A 16,247-nucleotide genomic window follows, 5' to 3' on the forward strand; every position below is an offset into this window, starting at 1 on the left:
TTTTCAAGAAATTTTGCTGAAAGGGAAGAAAATAAATCTGGAAGAATAGAAATATATTCCCACCTCAAGTTTATGAAATCAAAATGAAAAACTTACAAATTATAGGTCCATTTTTTCAAGCCTAACCTAAATAAAGATTAACAGGGAGCTAAAGTAATCTTACTACTAGATCATTACCTAAATTTAAATTTACTCCCTATTTCTTCAGTCAGCAGTATGAAGAAATATTGAAATATGAAAACAACTTTTTACATAGTGAAAACTGTGTGCCTAGGAGTCTACAGGAAGTATTGACCATTCTTATAATACATAGTGCTAATTAGTGCTGAAAGAGGATTAAAAGTACATATGGTGGAATTAGAGTGCTGGGTTCAAATCGTGCTTTCACTGTAAACCAGCTCCATAAACTTACCCTCTACTAGCCTCAGTATTGTCATTTTCGAATAGTGAGATGTCGTCATATATACCTCCAGGAATATTGTGAAGGCAAGACATCGCCCAGTGCTTACCACTTGTCTGACATGATGTAAGCACTTTACATATGTTAGACTCTGTAAATGACAAAATATTTCAGAAAAGAAATATCAAATAATCTGAAACAAATAATCGGTAACAACAGCATGGTTCCCAACTGTCAACTGACAGTTGTCTAGCAGGGTTTGTCCATGTCCCTCAACATTTCCTGAGTGTTCCCTAAAATTTGGTTTTTACTTCTGATTGTTTCTTAAATATAGGCATATGTCTGGAAGCTGAAAAAGACTGTGTACCTATGGTCGATTCTTGATTACCACATATAAATTATCTGCCAATTAGATTACCTTTCTTCTTCATGACTTTATTGTCTCATTTTGTATCAGGATCTTAACACCAACAGTCTTTGTATAATGGTTGCAAAAATGCTAACATATGATATTATATATGTTAAGATATAATATATATTACATATGTGTATTTTATAAAAAAATACTTCTCTAATAGAACTGCTTTTACTTGTCTCCACTCCTTACACTCTCTCCTCCTTATTTAATTACTAAAATTGGCCTCTGTTGTCACAGACTGCTTAAAGCCTGAAAATATTAGAAGATATTTACCACATTTTATATCTTGGATGCTTTAAAGTACTTTTAAATTCATCTTGGCCTAAATTATTTGCTGGTTGTTCTTTTCCTATTTCCACTCACACAGTCCTAATTCTAAATACTACCTACTTTCATGGATATTATAAACAGCTGAACTTTAGACTTACTAGTTCTTGGAATAGGGGACCCACCTTCAGGCCTGTGGAATCCTTTATAGGCCCTCACAACTAATGAGGTTCCTAGGCAGTTTTTCATTGTAATGATGACAAAGTAAAAGGTGTAAACAATATGATGAAGAATTGATTCTATAAAACGCTAAGTACATATATACCTTTCCAAAATATTCCTAGAGTAGCTTCTTCAAAATCTGTTGAAACAATAAGGAATTAAAATGAGTAGTATAAAGGCCAGGAAAAAAAAAAAGGACTAAATTAATCAGAAAATAAGTTATGTCTATGGAAATCTATTACCAACCAGAAAGACCAAATCAAGCATCTGAAGCCATATATAAATATGGAGCATGATATTGGCCATTTAATTGGCCATCAGTATTGGTGTAATACACATGTGTACACGTCTTGAAAAATTAATCACAATATTTTGTTTAATAAATTTAGAAACATATCGATAAGAAAAAATAAAACCAGAAAATAATCACAGGTTGCTTTTTAAAAAGAACACTGGAGATCAAAGCAGAAAGAGCAATAAAACGTTTTTCTCCTTTTAATATAATCTTCACATTTCATCCACTCCAACTCCATCATATTCCTAGAAGAGTAAGATTTATCATCTATCAATCCAAAAATGGATTCTCCACCTCCATAAATTATAGCAACTACTTCTAAATTGCACAGGACTATGGACTAGAAGAAGCATGACCAATACCTATGCTCTTTATTTGTCTCCAATTCCCATCCCTCATATTCTGAGTCTTTCTCCTTGCTCCAGAAACAGTCACATGTCCCAATTTGAGATTGTTACCACCACTAACTGAACCATAAAAATATATAGCATCTGTTGATGCCCATGATTGAGGCAAGTAAAAACCATGTTTCCCTTAGTTCAGACAACATATAATACTAATTTTCAAAGACTTTTTAACAATAAATAAAGGCATGAAAACAAGATTATTCAAAACATACATATACATACTCATATCTATAGAGTAAAGGGACCTTCCTTCTCTTAACAGAAACCACAGATTTCCCTGGCTTTATAGAATAGTAGGTATGATATAAATAATGGACTAATCCATATCTGGATGTGATTTTCCTTTCTATCTATCTGAATTTAAGCAAATCATTTAACCTTTCTGAGACTGTTTCCACAGCTATGAAGTGGGAATGATATTAACAGTGCATTGGTGCAGTATGTTGAGGCTCAAATAATATAATCTCAAAGCACATAGCACTTAATCACTGGACATAGCAGTAGTCAATAAATGTTATTATAATAATTATTATTATTATTTACCTGGTTCTGTTGCTCATATTTTGCCTTGTGAGGGATGATACACAAGACATACAGACATTTAATCTAAGATTCTAACTCTGATTCTTTTTTTTTTAATTTTATTTATTTATTTATTTATTTATTTATTTATTTATTTATTTATTTATGATAGACATAGAGACTGAGAGAGGCAGAGGGAGAAGCAGGCTCGATGCCGGGAGCCCGACATGGGACTCGATCCCAGGACTCCAGGATCACATCCCGGGCCAAAGGCAGGTGCTAAACCGCTGAGCCACCCAGGAATCCCACTAACTCTAATTCTAAATCTTCTAGAAGACAATTGTTTCTAATCTTGGTATTCAGCACTAATCTTGCAAATGTCTCATTATTTCTCTTAGAAATCCTGATGATGTTCACTGTGAAAACACTTTATTATCCAATTGCTAAAACTCATTTCTAATTGTTAATGTCATAGTCCATGCACCTATTCCAAACACACTTTTCATAGACCATTTCTAGTGGCTTTTCTTAAACTGAAATGTAAAAATCTAATTACCTAGACCAATGGTTCTCCTCAGTGAAACATGGGGCTTGAGACACATCAGAGTTCTATTAAAGAGTCCTGGGAAGTCAAAACTGTCTTCATAGGGCAGCCCAGGTGGTTCAGCGGTTTAGTGCAGCCTTCAGCCCAGGGTGTGATCCTGGAGACCTGGGATTGAGTCCCACATCAGGCTCCCTGCATGGAGCCTGCTTCTGCCTCTGCCTGTGTCTCTGCCTCTCTCTGTATCTCTCATGAATAAATAAATAAAATCTTAAAAAAAAAAAAGCTGTCTTCATAATAATGCAAAACGTTTCTTACCTTTTTCTCTGTATTGACATGTACACTAGAGGTGCAAAAACAATGATGGATAAAACTGCTGATGCCTTAGCCCAAATTAAAGTAGTAGCTCTAAAGTATTCTAGCAGTAATTGTATTCTTCAAAGCTAGGCACACACAGTAAAAATAAAATGCCAGTTTCACTTAAAAACTGAAGAAAATCTTTTGAAGAAATAGCAAAATTATTAAATTCATTAAATCTAGGCCCTTAAATCTCAATGTTTTTTTCAATATTTTGTGTGGCAGATAGTAGAATGTACATAAACCACTAATCTGTACCTAAGTACTGTAGTTGTCTCAAATAAAAACATGCATATGACTCAACTGCAAGCTAACCTAGCTGCTTTACTTATGGGATACAGTTTTTACCTGAAAGAACAACTGACAGGGAAACTATAATTTTTTAGACTTGAGTATGTGGCAGATAACTTGTTTGTTAGCAAATGAACAAAGGAGGCCTGACACTTGAAGGTAAGCAATAATACATGTTGTTAATAATAAATTTTGAGATTTTTGAGTAAAAATTCAAATTTTGAAAAACTTCTAACCATTGCCATGAAGTTGAGAGTCAGTTCATATTTAAAGAGTTTTTTGAGAAGATTCTTAGCAATTATACCAGTATTTTCCAAATGATCCATTCCTGATATTTCTAAGTCATGAATAGGTAAAAATGATATAATCAAAATGCAAGATAGATCAATGTATTTTTACGTAACAAAGTATAAAAAGTTCACTAATAGGATTTCAAACTGCACATTGCAAGTAAATTTTAAGAAAGTACCACTTGTGGAGTTCTGGTGTAGTATCAAAAGAAAACTGACAGTTATATGAAAAGAATATCAACGTCATAGATCTGAATGAGGATTTATTCTTTTCATATACTTTAACTTTACTGCAGTGGAATGAATGAGAAGATGTGAGAATCCAGCTGTGTTCTCTTGAGCCAGATATTAAAGGGATTTATGAAAATGTAAAATAATGTCTCTCTTTTCATTATTTTTTTAAGTTTGGTAAAATCAAGTTTTTTTTAATGAAGTAAAAATATGTGTTTCATATTTAAATTTTTTTCTCAGTTTTAATGTTCAAAATGATATATTTTGATAGATAAGACACACCTAAACAAAAGCTCTTTGAAGTCCTTGACAATTTCTAAGAACATACTGGGGTACTAAGAAAAACAAATTTGAGAACTGTGACCTGGACACATGTACAGTATGTCCTTCCATTTAAGCCCTAAGTTCCATGTAAGACCACCCACCTAAGTTTCTCTTTCCTCTTTGAGTTTTCTGACAATTCTCAATTCACTCATAGAAGAGATAATTGGCATGTCTTTACATCCTTAGTCCAATTCAGGATTAAGATCAAGTTTATTAATTTCCCCCATTCCCCCAGCTTCTCTCTGTTGAATGATTCCTGAGGCAAAAGAAAACATTCTGGTCTTAACTCCTCTACCATCTCATTTAACTAACATGTACTGAGCACCTACTATATGTCAGGTATATGCTAGACTCTGAGATAATAAAGATCAATGAAACAAAACTTCCGGCTTTGTTAGAGGTACAAGCTAGTCCCTAAGTTGCATGTTTCTATACAACACATATTAAAAAAAGAAATGTCTATTGAAGTATCGCATCCCTATTTTTTCTTGAACCTAGAAAAATAGTACAAACTTTATATGAGCTGTTCTAACATAATCAAGACTCTTCTAAGAATACTAAGACACAAAACTGTAATAAATCTTATGTCTGCAACTCAGAAGCCATCCTCGAACAACTCCTATCCATGCCAAAGTTTTAGATATGATAAGTAGGGTAAGTGAAAGAGTACAGCTGGACAGATCTCTAGATGAGCAATATCAGAGCCACAGTCCCTAGCTCTCTCCACAAATGTCAGAGCTTGAAAAAGAATGCAGATTAAATCATTTCTCTTTTACCCACTGACCCTCTGCTTGCCCATGGAATGTGATCAGCTATGACTCTAGCCAGAAACCTGAGTAAGCAACCCAGACCTCTATCAGTGCACCTAAGTATTAAAAAAAAAAAAAAAAAAATGTACTGGAGTGAAGTTTGCACTTGAAAACAACTGAAAAATCACCTCTGACAATCAGGGGTAACATCACTTATTTTTGCACGGTAACAGTATATTAATTGTTTGAGCAGAAGGAAGAAAAGAACTTTACTGTATATACTTGAAAGATACAACCAATAATAATATGAAATTCTAGCTCCCAACTACTGCTTTCAATATTCTTTGGAGAAACACATTTGCTTTTAATTATAGGAGTGGTTGGAGCTTGGAAACTCAAACTTGGTTTACAATTTCAGCACTTTAGTTCACAGAAAATACCCTGACAGTTTTTTTGACTTAAAAAAAAAAATCATCACAGTGAATTATCCCCAGACTTTTAGACAAACAGGGTGCAGTAAATATGAGCGACTTTTTCTATTGATATTATTTGATATGAAAAATGTAACAGACATACTATCCCCTATCACCAACAATGATTTATAATAATTATTTTTCAATTCTCATGCTTATTGCAGATACAGCACCATTTAATAAATTTAAGCCAAGCTGATCTTTGCATATCTAATGAGTAAGTAACAATACAAAATAAATCTAATGATACCAATGGGCATTTATTTCTCACTCTCCATGTTGTTCTAATAAAATGTAATGCACTGAACCAAACAACAACAGCAACCAATAACATAATTTGTTTTACCATTTAACAAGTTCATCTAAAGTCTAGAATGACTTATTTTGCCTGTTTTTAATAAATATTTCAGTTTTCTAACTAATTAAATCTCTTTATCTAATAAATAATCCCAGAGAAGGAAGGTAGAAATAGGGGATTGGCTAACGTGAGGGATAACCCGAAATCAATATAAAATTACATTTAATTCATGGTCTAAGTTAAACCAAATAGCTCGACATATAAGACCCATGTTAAGATCTTTAAAAAGCTAATTAGGTAAAAGAGGACATTTGGGTTAGAAGTCCCTTCAGGGCTATGTATATAAGATAAAGCTGAATTTCAGTTAGAATTATATCTCTAAGAATTATATCTCTATTAAGAATTATATCTCTAATTATATCTCTAATATCCTCTAGGCCATGAATATGCTGCTCTATCTGCAGAATAGATACAGCTAGCTATTATGAAAAAAATCACAAGGGGTTCAAAAAGATAATAATAATAAATGAACATTTTAAATGAAGAAAAACCCTCATCCCCTGCCCCCCTCCCCCCCAGGGGAAAAAAAAAAAAAAGCAAGAAAACAAATACGTAAGCCTCAATTTCACTAGTATATTGTGCCTGGATTATTGCCAAGTATCACAAACCACATTTGATATTTTATGTTTTTGGCTGAGTGACACTAGAATGTCTTTGAGGGGAGTGAGGAGGGAAAAAAGAAACTTAGCAAACAGGGAACAAGAGCTTTCCAGAGTGTAGCTATGTGATTTCTAGTTGATCATCAAAACAACATTGGAAGTAGTTTAATGAAAATGCAAATCAACAATACACAGAGGTAGTAGCCTAAAATATACCCCAGAGAAGGCCAAGCTTAGAATTCTTTAGGCATATGCTAGCAACCCTAATTTCTTACCCATCCACAGACAGAACAACATGTGCCTACAGCATGGTACCAAACACAGATTTGTATCAAGAAGCACCCTCTAATCTCTGATAATTCACAGCATATTACATGCTTTTATTCAAGAGGGAAGAGAAAGGATTACCCTAAGTCAGAAGATAGTGCCTCAAACGTGAAAGCAGATGAAATCAGGAATCTCCCCAAACTTGGCTCAGCACGTTAAAATTAGTCACTGTCTATAAAGAAACTGCCAAGACTGCTGAGGATGTGAAAGTTAATACTGTCCTGATGTAAACTGCCAGTCTGTACTGTCTTGCCACTCCTCCCAAAAAGCTTTTCTATAATGCTGATTTCTACCAAATTCTTCATTTTGGAATAGAAATGTAAGTCTGAAATTGCCCATTCTCTAGCAGACTTCCTTACTGAAAGGTGTCTAGTCAGTGCACTGATTTAGCTGAGACAAATGGATTTTTTCTTTTTTTCTTTCTTTCTTTCTTTTTTTTTTTTTTTTTTTTTTTTTTTTTTTTGTCACTTCTGAATGGCCAGATTTCTCCCTGGCCTTATACATATGATTGCTATGAGGAGAAGTATAAAATATAAACCGTTTGTTGTTTGGTTTTGACCAAGATTAAAGTTAAATATTAGGTGATTCTTGTTACCTTTTATGACAGAACCTTTTATATGCGTTCCTGTCTGTAATATGAACAATACGCAATGAAGGTAAAAAGTCACAGGAAGTAAATACAAGAGAATGATCTTTCCAAAAAGCACATCAACAAATAATTCAGAAATGACTACAAAATCATTACCTCTGCTCTCTGTGTTCTGGGAAAGGCAGTTGACTTTTCTATGGCATAAACATCCACCAGGTAAAGACATGCTCCTTGCTCCCGGTCCAGGATGGCTGCAGTCTGAATTACGCCAGTTTGCCGTCCAATAGTAAAGAGACGCCCAACTGTTTTTTCTTCACAACGAACTGAGACAATGTAATACTCCACGGGGGCTTCAGATCCTCTAGGGCTAGCTGCTTCTATTGATATTACATTGGTACCAATGGGTTCACCTTCCTTCAAAATAGTTATATATTTGGGTTGAGTAAAAACAGGTCCATCGAGGCCCTGAAGAATGATGGTCAACTCAGTGGTAGATTTCCTCCTCTCGGGGCCAAGGTCTGTTGCTGAAACTATGAGGTTATAGATCAGCTGTGAAGGCACCAGCGCTGAGGCCACTCTCAGGTCTCCACTGTAACGATCCACAATGAAGGTGTCTGTGTCCCCATTGATGATCTCATACTCCACTTCTCCATTCGCCCCTTCATCTGGGTCTGCAGCCATTATTGTTGTCAGAACAGAACCAATCACGGCTGCAGGGTCCGCAGCAAGGGCATTTTGTGATATAAACATCGGAACGTTGTCATTGAGGTCCGTGACCAAAATGGTCACGTTTTTCAAAGCGTAGCGTCTAGTTTCTATAGGCACAGCTTGATCGTTGGCTTTGACAGTTAACTCAAAGAGATTAGCAAACTCCCGATCTATTTCAGCATTCGTATATATGGTGCCTTTGACTTCATCTATGCCAAAGTGGTTGCCCCTGGGCATCTGTTGAACGATTGCGTAGGACAGCTGCCCGTTAATGTCTGCATCAGGGTCATGTGCAGTCACTGAAATGACAGACGTTCCAATGGGAATGTTCTCAACAATAGACTTGAAGATATCCCCAGGAGGAAAGCTGGGCGGATTGTCATTAAAGTCCCTCACATGTATGACCACTGACATGGTAGAGGAACGAGGAGGCCTTCCTTGGTCCTTTGCTGTTATGTTTAATTTGTACAGAGACTGGGTTTCAAAGTCCAATTTTTTGGCCAGGAAAATACTCCCAGTGTTTGGGCTAATGCTAAAAGTCCCATGGTTGTTAGTTCCAGTAATACTATAATGTAAATCAGCGTTGTCACCTGAATCTGAATCAGTTGCAGTAACAGAGGACACAAGTTCACCAATTCTCATGTTTTCCAAAACATCAACAAACAGTGTCGATTTGGGGAAAGAAGGGGTATTGTCATTTTCATCTAAAATATCAATATTTAAGGTACAGGTTGAATTGAGGGGGACCGCCCCTGAATCCACCGCTTGTATTACAAGGGAATAGGCAGGTGTTGCTTCATAGTCTAGTTTGCCAATTAGTGTCACCTGACCAGAGGTACTGTCTATAGCGAACTGTCTTTCTTCATTTCCTTTTATCACAGAATAGTGGATAAGTCCATTATTACCTTCATCAACATCTGAGGCAGATACTCTTAAAACCTGTGTCAGGTTGGCTGCCGACTCTGATATTGTAGCTTGGTAAAAGTCTTTTAAAAATTTGGGCGCATTATCATTTATATCCTTCATGTAAACATGTACTGTGGCCTGATCCTTGAGAGGCTGAGGGAGCCCCTGATCCACTGCAATGACCGTAAAGCTAAACACTGCGGTCCCCCTCTGCCTCATAAGAGACTCCCTGTCAAATTGGCGAGTGTTTGTGATTTCCCCACTAATAGCATGCAACTCAAAATCTGGCTGCACCATTTCAAAAGAATACCTCACTTCTCCATTTGGCCCAAAGTCTTTATCTATAGCATTTACTTTGCCCACAAATGACCCAGCTCTCTGCTCCTCTTCAAAATAAAATGTGTAATTGGTACTGTTAAAAAGAGGTCTGTTATCATTTACATCTTCTAATATTACAGTAACATTCACAGTAGCGCTAAGGGGTTCCACTGCTCTGTCAGAAGCAACAACCAGTAAAACATATCTGTCTTGAAGTTCACGGTCCAGTTCACTTTTTATATACAATTGACCATCTGGGAATATGCCAAAGGCATCCCCAGTATTTCCTTCAGCAATGCTGTATGCAATTTCACCATTTGCTCCCGAATCCTTATCAAAAGCTTGCACTTTAAAGAATCGGGAATTCACAGGTTCTGACTCAGAAAGGGTGACCTCATACGAAAGTTGGTCAAACACTGGTGGGTTGTCATTTACATCATGAACATAAACCGTTAAGACGAAGCTAGAGGAGAGCTGTGGGACACCCATATCGGACGCCAAGATCTCTATTTGGTAGGAACCAGCGTGAACATCCAGGGGCCCTAGCAGACTGATATTACCATTCTTTTCATTGATAGCAAACAGGTTCTTGGGGTTTTGCTTCAGGCTATAGAGTACCATGCCATTGACACCTTCGTCAGGGTCCACAGCTTTGGCCTGGAAAATGCTGTGACCTGCCTGCCAATTCTCCACCACGTTTACACTCTCTACTGCCTGAAGGAAATGGGGAGAGTTGTCATTCAAATCCTTAACTGTTATGTTAACCACAGTGTCTCCAGTCACTGTGCCCCCACTGGCCACTACTTTCAGCTGATAAAAGGATTGTTCTTCTCTGTCAATCACACTTGCCGTGGTAAGGTGCCCCGTGACCTGGTTGATAGCAAACATACCTTTCTGATCCCCAGTAGTAATGAGATAACTGATGTTGGAATTGAGATCCATGGTGGATGCAGACACACTACCCACATGATATCCCAGGGCCACATTCTCAAAGACCACGAAGCTGTAGGCGGCCTGGCTGAACACGGGTGGGTTGTCTTGAGTGTCCAGGACCGTGATGGTCACTATCGCCTGGTTGGGAGACTGTAAATTGCCACCATCGGTAGCCACTATCTGCAACTGGTAAGCTGTCTTCTCTTCTCTGTCTAGGGCCATTCTGGTAGAAATAACCCCGCTCTGAGCATTGACTTGAAACCGAGACCTGTCCCCAGCCGAGATACTGTATCTGACAGTCCCATTGAGACCCAGATCTGGGTCAGTGGCAGATACCGTAGTGATGTAACTTCCCCCAGGCTCATTCTCCTGAATGTGAGCAAAGTACTGGACTGGGTAGAACACAGGACTGTTGTCATTCACGTCCAGGAGACTCACGTTTATGCGAGCCATCGATGACTGGGGAGGGGAGCCCAGATCTGTGGCCAGGACCAGCAGGGAGTAAAAAGCTTGCTCCTCTCTGTCCAAGGAGGCGACAGTACTCAACCTCCCAGACACAGGATCCAGCCGGAAGGATCTCTGGTCAGTCTCCGCCTCCTGCAGGGAGAAGCGCACCGTCCCATTGTCACCCAGGTCTCTGTCAGTGGCCCCGAGCACCAGTAGTTCTGTCCCTGTTGGGGCGTTCTCAACCACAGACACGGCGTAGCCCTCCGGCTGGCTAAAAGCTGGCTTCTCATCATTCACATCCAGGAGCGTTACCACGAGCTGGGCATAGGAAAACTTGGGGTGCACCCCCTGGTCCCGAGCGCTGATATTGAGTACAATCTGGGAAGCGAGCTCACGGTCCAAGCCCCCCGCAGCCCCGGTGGTCACGAGGCCGCTGTGTTCGCTGATGTGGAACCAACCCAGGCCGTTGCCGGAGACGATGCTGTAGCGCAGGTTCGCGTTGAGGCCAGAGTCGCCGTCGGTGGCGGACACGCCGCTCACGTAGCTTCCCGGGGGCGCCTCCTCGCTCAGGTTCACTCGGTACACCTGCTGCGCGAACACCGGAGGGTGGTCGTTGATGTCATTCACAAAAATCACCAGGCTGGCCACCGAGGAGCGCGCCCGGGCCGCCGCGCCAGGGGGCGCCCCGAAGTTATCGGAGACGGAGACCGTGAGGTTGTAGGAAGGGATGCGCTCGCGGTCCAGGGCGCTGGCCACCTTGATGAGGCTCAGGTTTGGCACTTTGCTGCTCTGCACCTCGAAGTGGCGCTGCTCGTTGCCCCCCAGAATCTGCACCGAGATGTTCCCGTTGGCCGCCGGCGAGTCTGCGTCGGTCACGGTGAGCAGGGCCACCACGGTGCCCACCTGGGCGTTCTCGTCCACAGAGGCGTAGCGCGAGGTGGCGGGGAAGTAGCGGAACTTCACCACCGGGTCGTTGTCGTTGACGTCCAGCAGCTGAATGAGCGCCTCGGCACGGCCGGTGAGGGAAGGCACGCCCCGGTCCAGAGCCTGCACCGTAAGCGAGTACTGGCGCCTGGCCTCGAAGTCCAGGGGCTCCCGCACCGTGATGAGCCCGGTCTCGGGGTCCATCTGGAAGGGCGTGCCCTCGTCCTGCAGCCGGTAGCGGATGTCGGCGTTGGTGCCCTCGTCCGCGTCCGCCGCCGCCACCTGGAGGACGCTGGAGCCCACCGCCGCGTCCTCCGGCAGCCCCGCCTGGTAGTGCGAGCTGCCGAACACCGGGGGGTTGTCATTGATGTCCTGCACGGTCACGTTCACCTGCAGGTAGCCCCGCCGCTTCGGCTCCCCCTTGTCCTCCACCTCCACCAGCAGCTGGTACTGCGGCGTGACCTCGCGGTCCAGCCCGCCCTTGGACACCAGGTGCAGAAACGCACCCTCGCCGCTCGGGTTCAGGGTGATGTCCAGGCGGAAGCGCCCCGCCTCGTTGCCCTGGACGATGCGGTAAGAGCGGTGGTCCACACCGTTGGAGCCGATGTCCGAGTCGGTGGCCGTATCCAAGATGACCTGGCGTCCGCTGCTGCTGTCCTCCTTGAAGGTGACCACGATGGAGGGATCGGGGAAGACCGGCGCGTTGTCGTTGAGGTCCCGCACCAGCACCCGCACTTCGGTGGGGTAGGTGGGGGAGCTGGAAAGCACCACCAGGTTGATCACGTCGCTGGGCAGGCTCTCGCGGTCGATGGTGGCGGTGGTGTAGACGGCCCCGGTGCTACTGTTTATGGCAAACAGGGCGTGGCTTTCGCTGAGCCGGTAGGTGAAGCCGGGGCGCGTCTGGATGGTGCCCACCAGCGTGCCGGGCGGCTGCTCCTCCAGCACCTGGAACACCTGGCGCTGCTCGGCCCCGCGGACCCGGGCCGGCCCGGGCAGCTGTGAGAGCAGCCACAGGACTCGGAGGAGCTGGAAGACCGGCCGAGTGGGCAGCTGGAGCCCAGGGCGCCCGGGCGCCCCGTCCGCCGCCAGGCGCATGGTCCCGGCTCCCTGGAACGGTGTGATGAGGAGAAGGAGAGTGATGCAGAAAGAGTAGCAGCAGCGGTTGGGAAGCCCCGCACAGGGCGCGGCGATGCCTCGAGGGCTCCGCTATTTCAAAGAACCTCCGGCCCCGCGGAGGCAGCTCGCTTCAGAGAAAGGCTCCAGGTAGCCGCCTGGGCGTGCAGGACGAGACTGATGCCCCGACGGAAAGCGCCAAGGCATTCCGCGGGACACTCCTTCCTCTGCGTTGACGAATCCCCCAGAAAAGTTTCGCGAACCTCCTACATTGTCCCCCTCCGCTTTTGTGGGGGTTTTGGGTTTTCTTTCTTTTTTTCCTTTTTTTTTCCTTTTTTTTTTTTTTTTTTGGAATGCAGAGAGTCTGAGCGTTTTCGCCCGGGCAGAGGTTGCCTGTATTCAAGGTATATGAGGAATCATTGCAAACAATGGTTCTTCAGAAACTTTAGAACTTACCCAGGGCGAAGGGACTGGAGAGGGAAGCACAAGCGCCGGCGGAGCTGCGTGGCAAGAACGGCTGCGCCCGGGGGGGAGGGAGCGGCGGGGAACCCGGGAGATGGTCGAATCCCTCTCCCCAAAGCTGGAGGCGAGGGACTGCCTCGAGGGCCCCCGTCACTCCTCGGGATCAGGGCTGCGGAAGGGGCCGCCGAGGCCCGGGCGCCCGCGTCTGCGCGCTGGCAGCTGGCGACCGCGTTCCAAGCGCTGGCGCCGGCGCTCGGGCTCGGGCTCGGGCTCGGGCTCGGGTACCCGGGGGCGCTCAGCTGCGCCCCTGCTCCTGCCGCCGCCGCCGCCGCCCCTGCTGCGGCTTCGAGCCGGTGGCCGCGCGCCCGCAGCATCCAGGGCTCCTCAGCATCTCCCCCCTTCTTTCCTTTTCTCTTGTCTTCTCTTTTCTTTCTTTTCTTTTCTTTTCTCTCTCTTTTTCACCTCTGCCGACTCATTATTTGTACATCCAAGCGGAGTGCAGGTCCGTCCCCCTTTCTCCTCGGCCTGGCGGGGGTCGGGCAGGAGCAGCGCGCGGTCCCCGAGCGCCCCCCCGTCACCATGCCCGGGGGGTGGCGGCGCGGCGGCCGCGGTCGGCAGCGCCCTCCCGTGCGCCTCGCCCCTGCCCCCGTTATCCCGGCTCTTATTGTCCCGTGTCAGTTTCACTTTGTAATCCACAAGGCTCTCTGCTCGGGGCGGGGAGCGGGGAGCGGGGTGCGGGGGGCGCGCGGCCGGTCCCTCCGTGTCCTTCACCCGCGGCGGCGGCGGCGGCGGCGGCGGCGGCGGGGAGGTCGGCGCTGGGTCGCGGCGGCGCCCGCGGCAGCTCGGGGCGGGCGCCCGGGCCGGGATGGAGCAGCCGGAGCTCGGCGCGCAGCTCTGCGCCTCCCGGGCTGGTCCCCGGCGCTCCCCGCCTCTTCCCCGCTGCGCGCACGCACACGCGCACGCACACACACACTCACACACACACGCGCGCACACGCAGCGACCGTCGCTGCAACACCCCCGGGGGCGGGGGGTGGCGAGCTGGAGCAGGGCTCCGAAACTTTGCCCGCCGCGCGGCGATCCCGCGCCCGACTCGGCGCGCACGCCCCGGGGCTCCGGGGCTGTCACCTCCCGCCCCTCCCTCGCCCCCGCCCCCGCCCCCTTGGGCCGCCGCCCGGGGCCGCCCCGCCCGGCGCTCCCACCGCGAGCGCTCCCCGGCGTGGGGGGGCCCCGCCTGGCTTCCCCGGGTGCGAGCCTCTCCCGCCTCTGCGAGGACCCCGGGCGGTCGGGGGTGGGAGCCCCGCGAGTCGGGGCGCTGGGAAGGGGGATGCTTTTTTTTTTTTTTTTTCCTTTTTGTTTTGTTTTTCCTTCTCCCCCCCCCCCCCGCACCCACCCCCTTTCTTTTTGGTCAAATCTTGGCCGGCGTCAGAGAAATAACAGCAAAAAAGCTGCCGCAGGATAGATGGGGGTGGGGTCGGGCTTGCAGATAAATAACTTGAGTGGCGGGGTCTCAGGCAGGCCCGTTAGGTTGTCCTGCTCGTAATAACTCCGGGGGAAGGGGGTCGAGAGAAATAAAAGAGAGGCGGGGGGCGAGGGTCTGCCGGAGCGCGGAGGAAGGATTAAGCAAAGCCTGTCTGGGAATGCGCGGCGCACAGTTGCTTTAACCATTTCCTGCCTCCTCTCCTGCGAGGCGAGGGGAGGGAGCTGCTGCACGAGGAGGCCACCCCACAGACCCCAAGCCCAGTCGTCCCGGTTCCTCTGTCTGCAGAACCGGTTCCCCGAAGCCCGGGGCGAGCCGGCCTCTCAAGCTGCACCCGCTCCCCCCCCCTACTTTCCAGGTGACCAGGGGACACTGAGGCCTCCATACCAATGGCCCTCTGGACTTCCTATAGGAAAAGCCAGGGGAACTCAGTGTTTGTTTTGTTTCCCTTCCCAAATGGATCCCAGGTGCCAGTAGCTAAGCCTTACAGTCTCAACAATCACAGGGATGGCCCTTTGGAAACACGGAGATCTTTTTCCTGTTGCAGAGTTTGGAATTTTGATCCCTGTTGGAGTATTTCCCCCTTGACATTTTGTAGCCAAAGGAATCCTGATGAAGTTCTGTTTCCTTTTGTTGTGATTGTTATTATTATTATTATTATTATTATTAATTATTATTTTGCTCTGGGGAAAGGATAGATATGAGAAAAATAGAAATAAATAAAATGAAACTAGATTTTTTTTTAAAAATGCCCACGTGCCACGTTACTGAACCCAGGTTAATTCCTCTGCTATTGACCGTTGCTAAGTTTTGTGGTTGGCATGCGTTGGTTCACTAAAGAAAAAAAAAAAGTGACGGGGAATCAGGTGGGTATTCTTTCCCCTTTAAGGGAAATCATTTAGAAAATACGAATTTAAGCCAAGGAATGCAAATTTAGGGCATATGTCATACATTTCTGCCACGGTGACCCCACCAAATTTAAAACTTTTTCTGAGCCTTGGTATGATCCAGCCATGAGTAAATACTGCCCTCTGCCGCTCTCTGTCAGCCGTGCATCTTTAGTCTCCTGCTTTCTTGCTTAAAATTAAATGCAGAAACTAGAAAGATCTGGTTACAAGGCTAATTCCTCCTTCTTGCCTAGGGACAGTGGCAAAGAAAAAAAAAAAGATCTTTAGGAATCTCCTAGTGCCTTTCCTTATTCGAGCTAAAAAAAAAAAAAGGCTAAGAGCGATAGAGCAGATTCAAGAGCAAATTCAAGTTCTCTGATGTAGACAGCCTGTAACCCAAGACTGATATA

The 16,247-nt window shown here is 45.1% G+C and overlaps 1 protein-coding gene across 1 annotated transcript in view; it reads right to left on the bottom strand.

The window, feature by feature from the left end:
- The window catches only part of FAT4 (FAT atypical cadherin 4), a 177,006-nt gene extending 163,321 nt beyond the window's left edge, over nucleotides 1-13,685 (bottom strand). The window contains exon 1 of the mRNA XM_077861111.1: nucleotides 7,817-13,685. Within this exon, the coding sequence (XP_077717237.1) occupies nucleotides 7,817-12,991 (5,175 nt within the window). The 5' untranslated portion in view covers nucleotides 12,992-13,685. The remainder of the gene's footprint in view (nucleotides 1-7,816) is intronic.
- Between the last annotated feature and the right edge of the window lie 2,562 nt (nucleotides 13,686-16,247).

The sequence above is a fragment of the Canis aureus genome, chromosome 20 (genome assembly GCF_053574225.1).
Source record: "Canis aureus isolate CA01 chromosome 20, VMU_Caureus_v.1.0, whole genome shotgun sequence".
NCBI classification, from domain to species: Eukaryota; Metazoa; Chordata; class Mammalia; order Carnivora; family Canidae; genus Canis; species Canis aureus.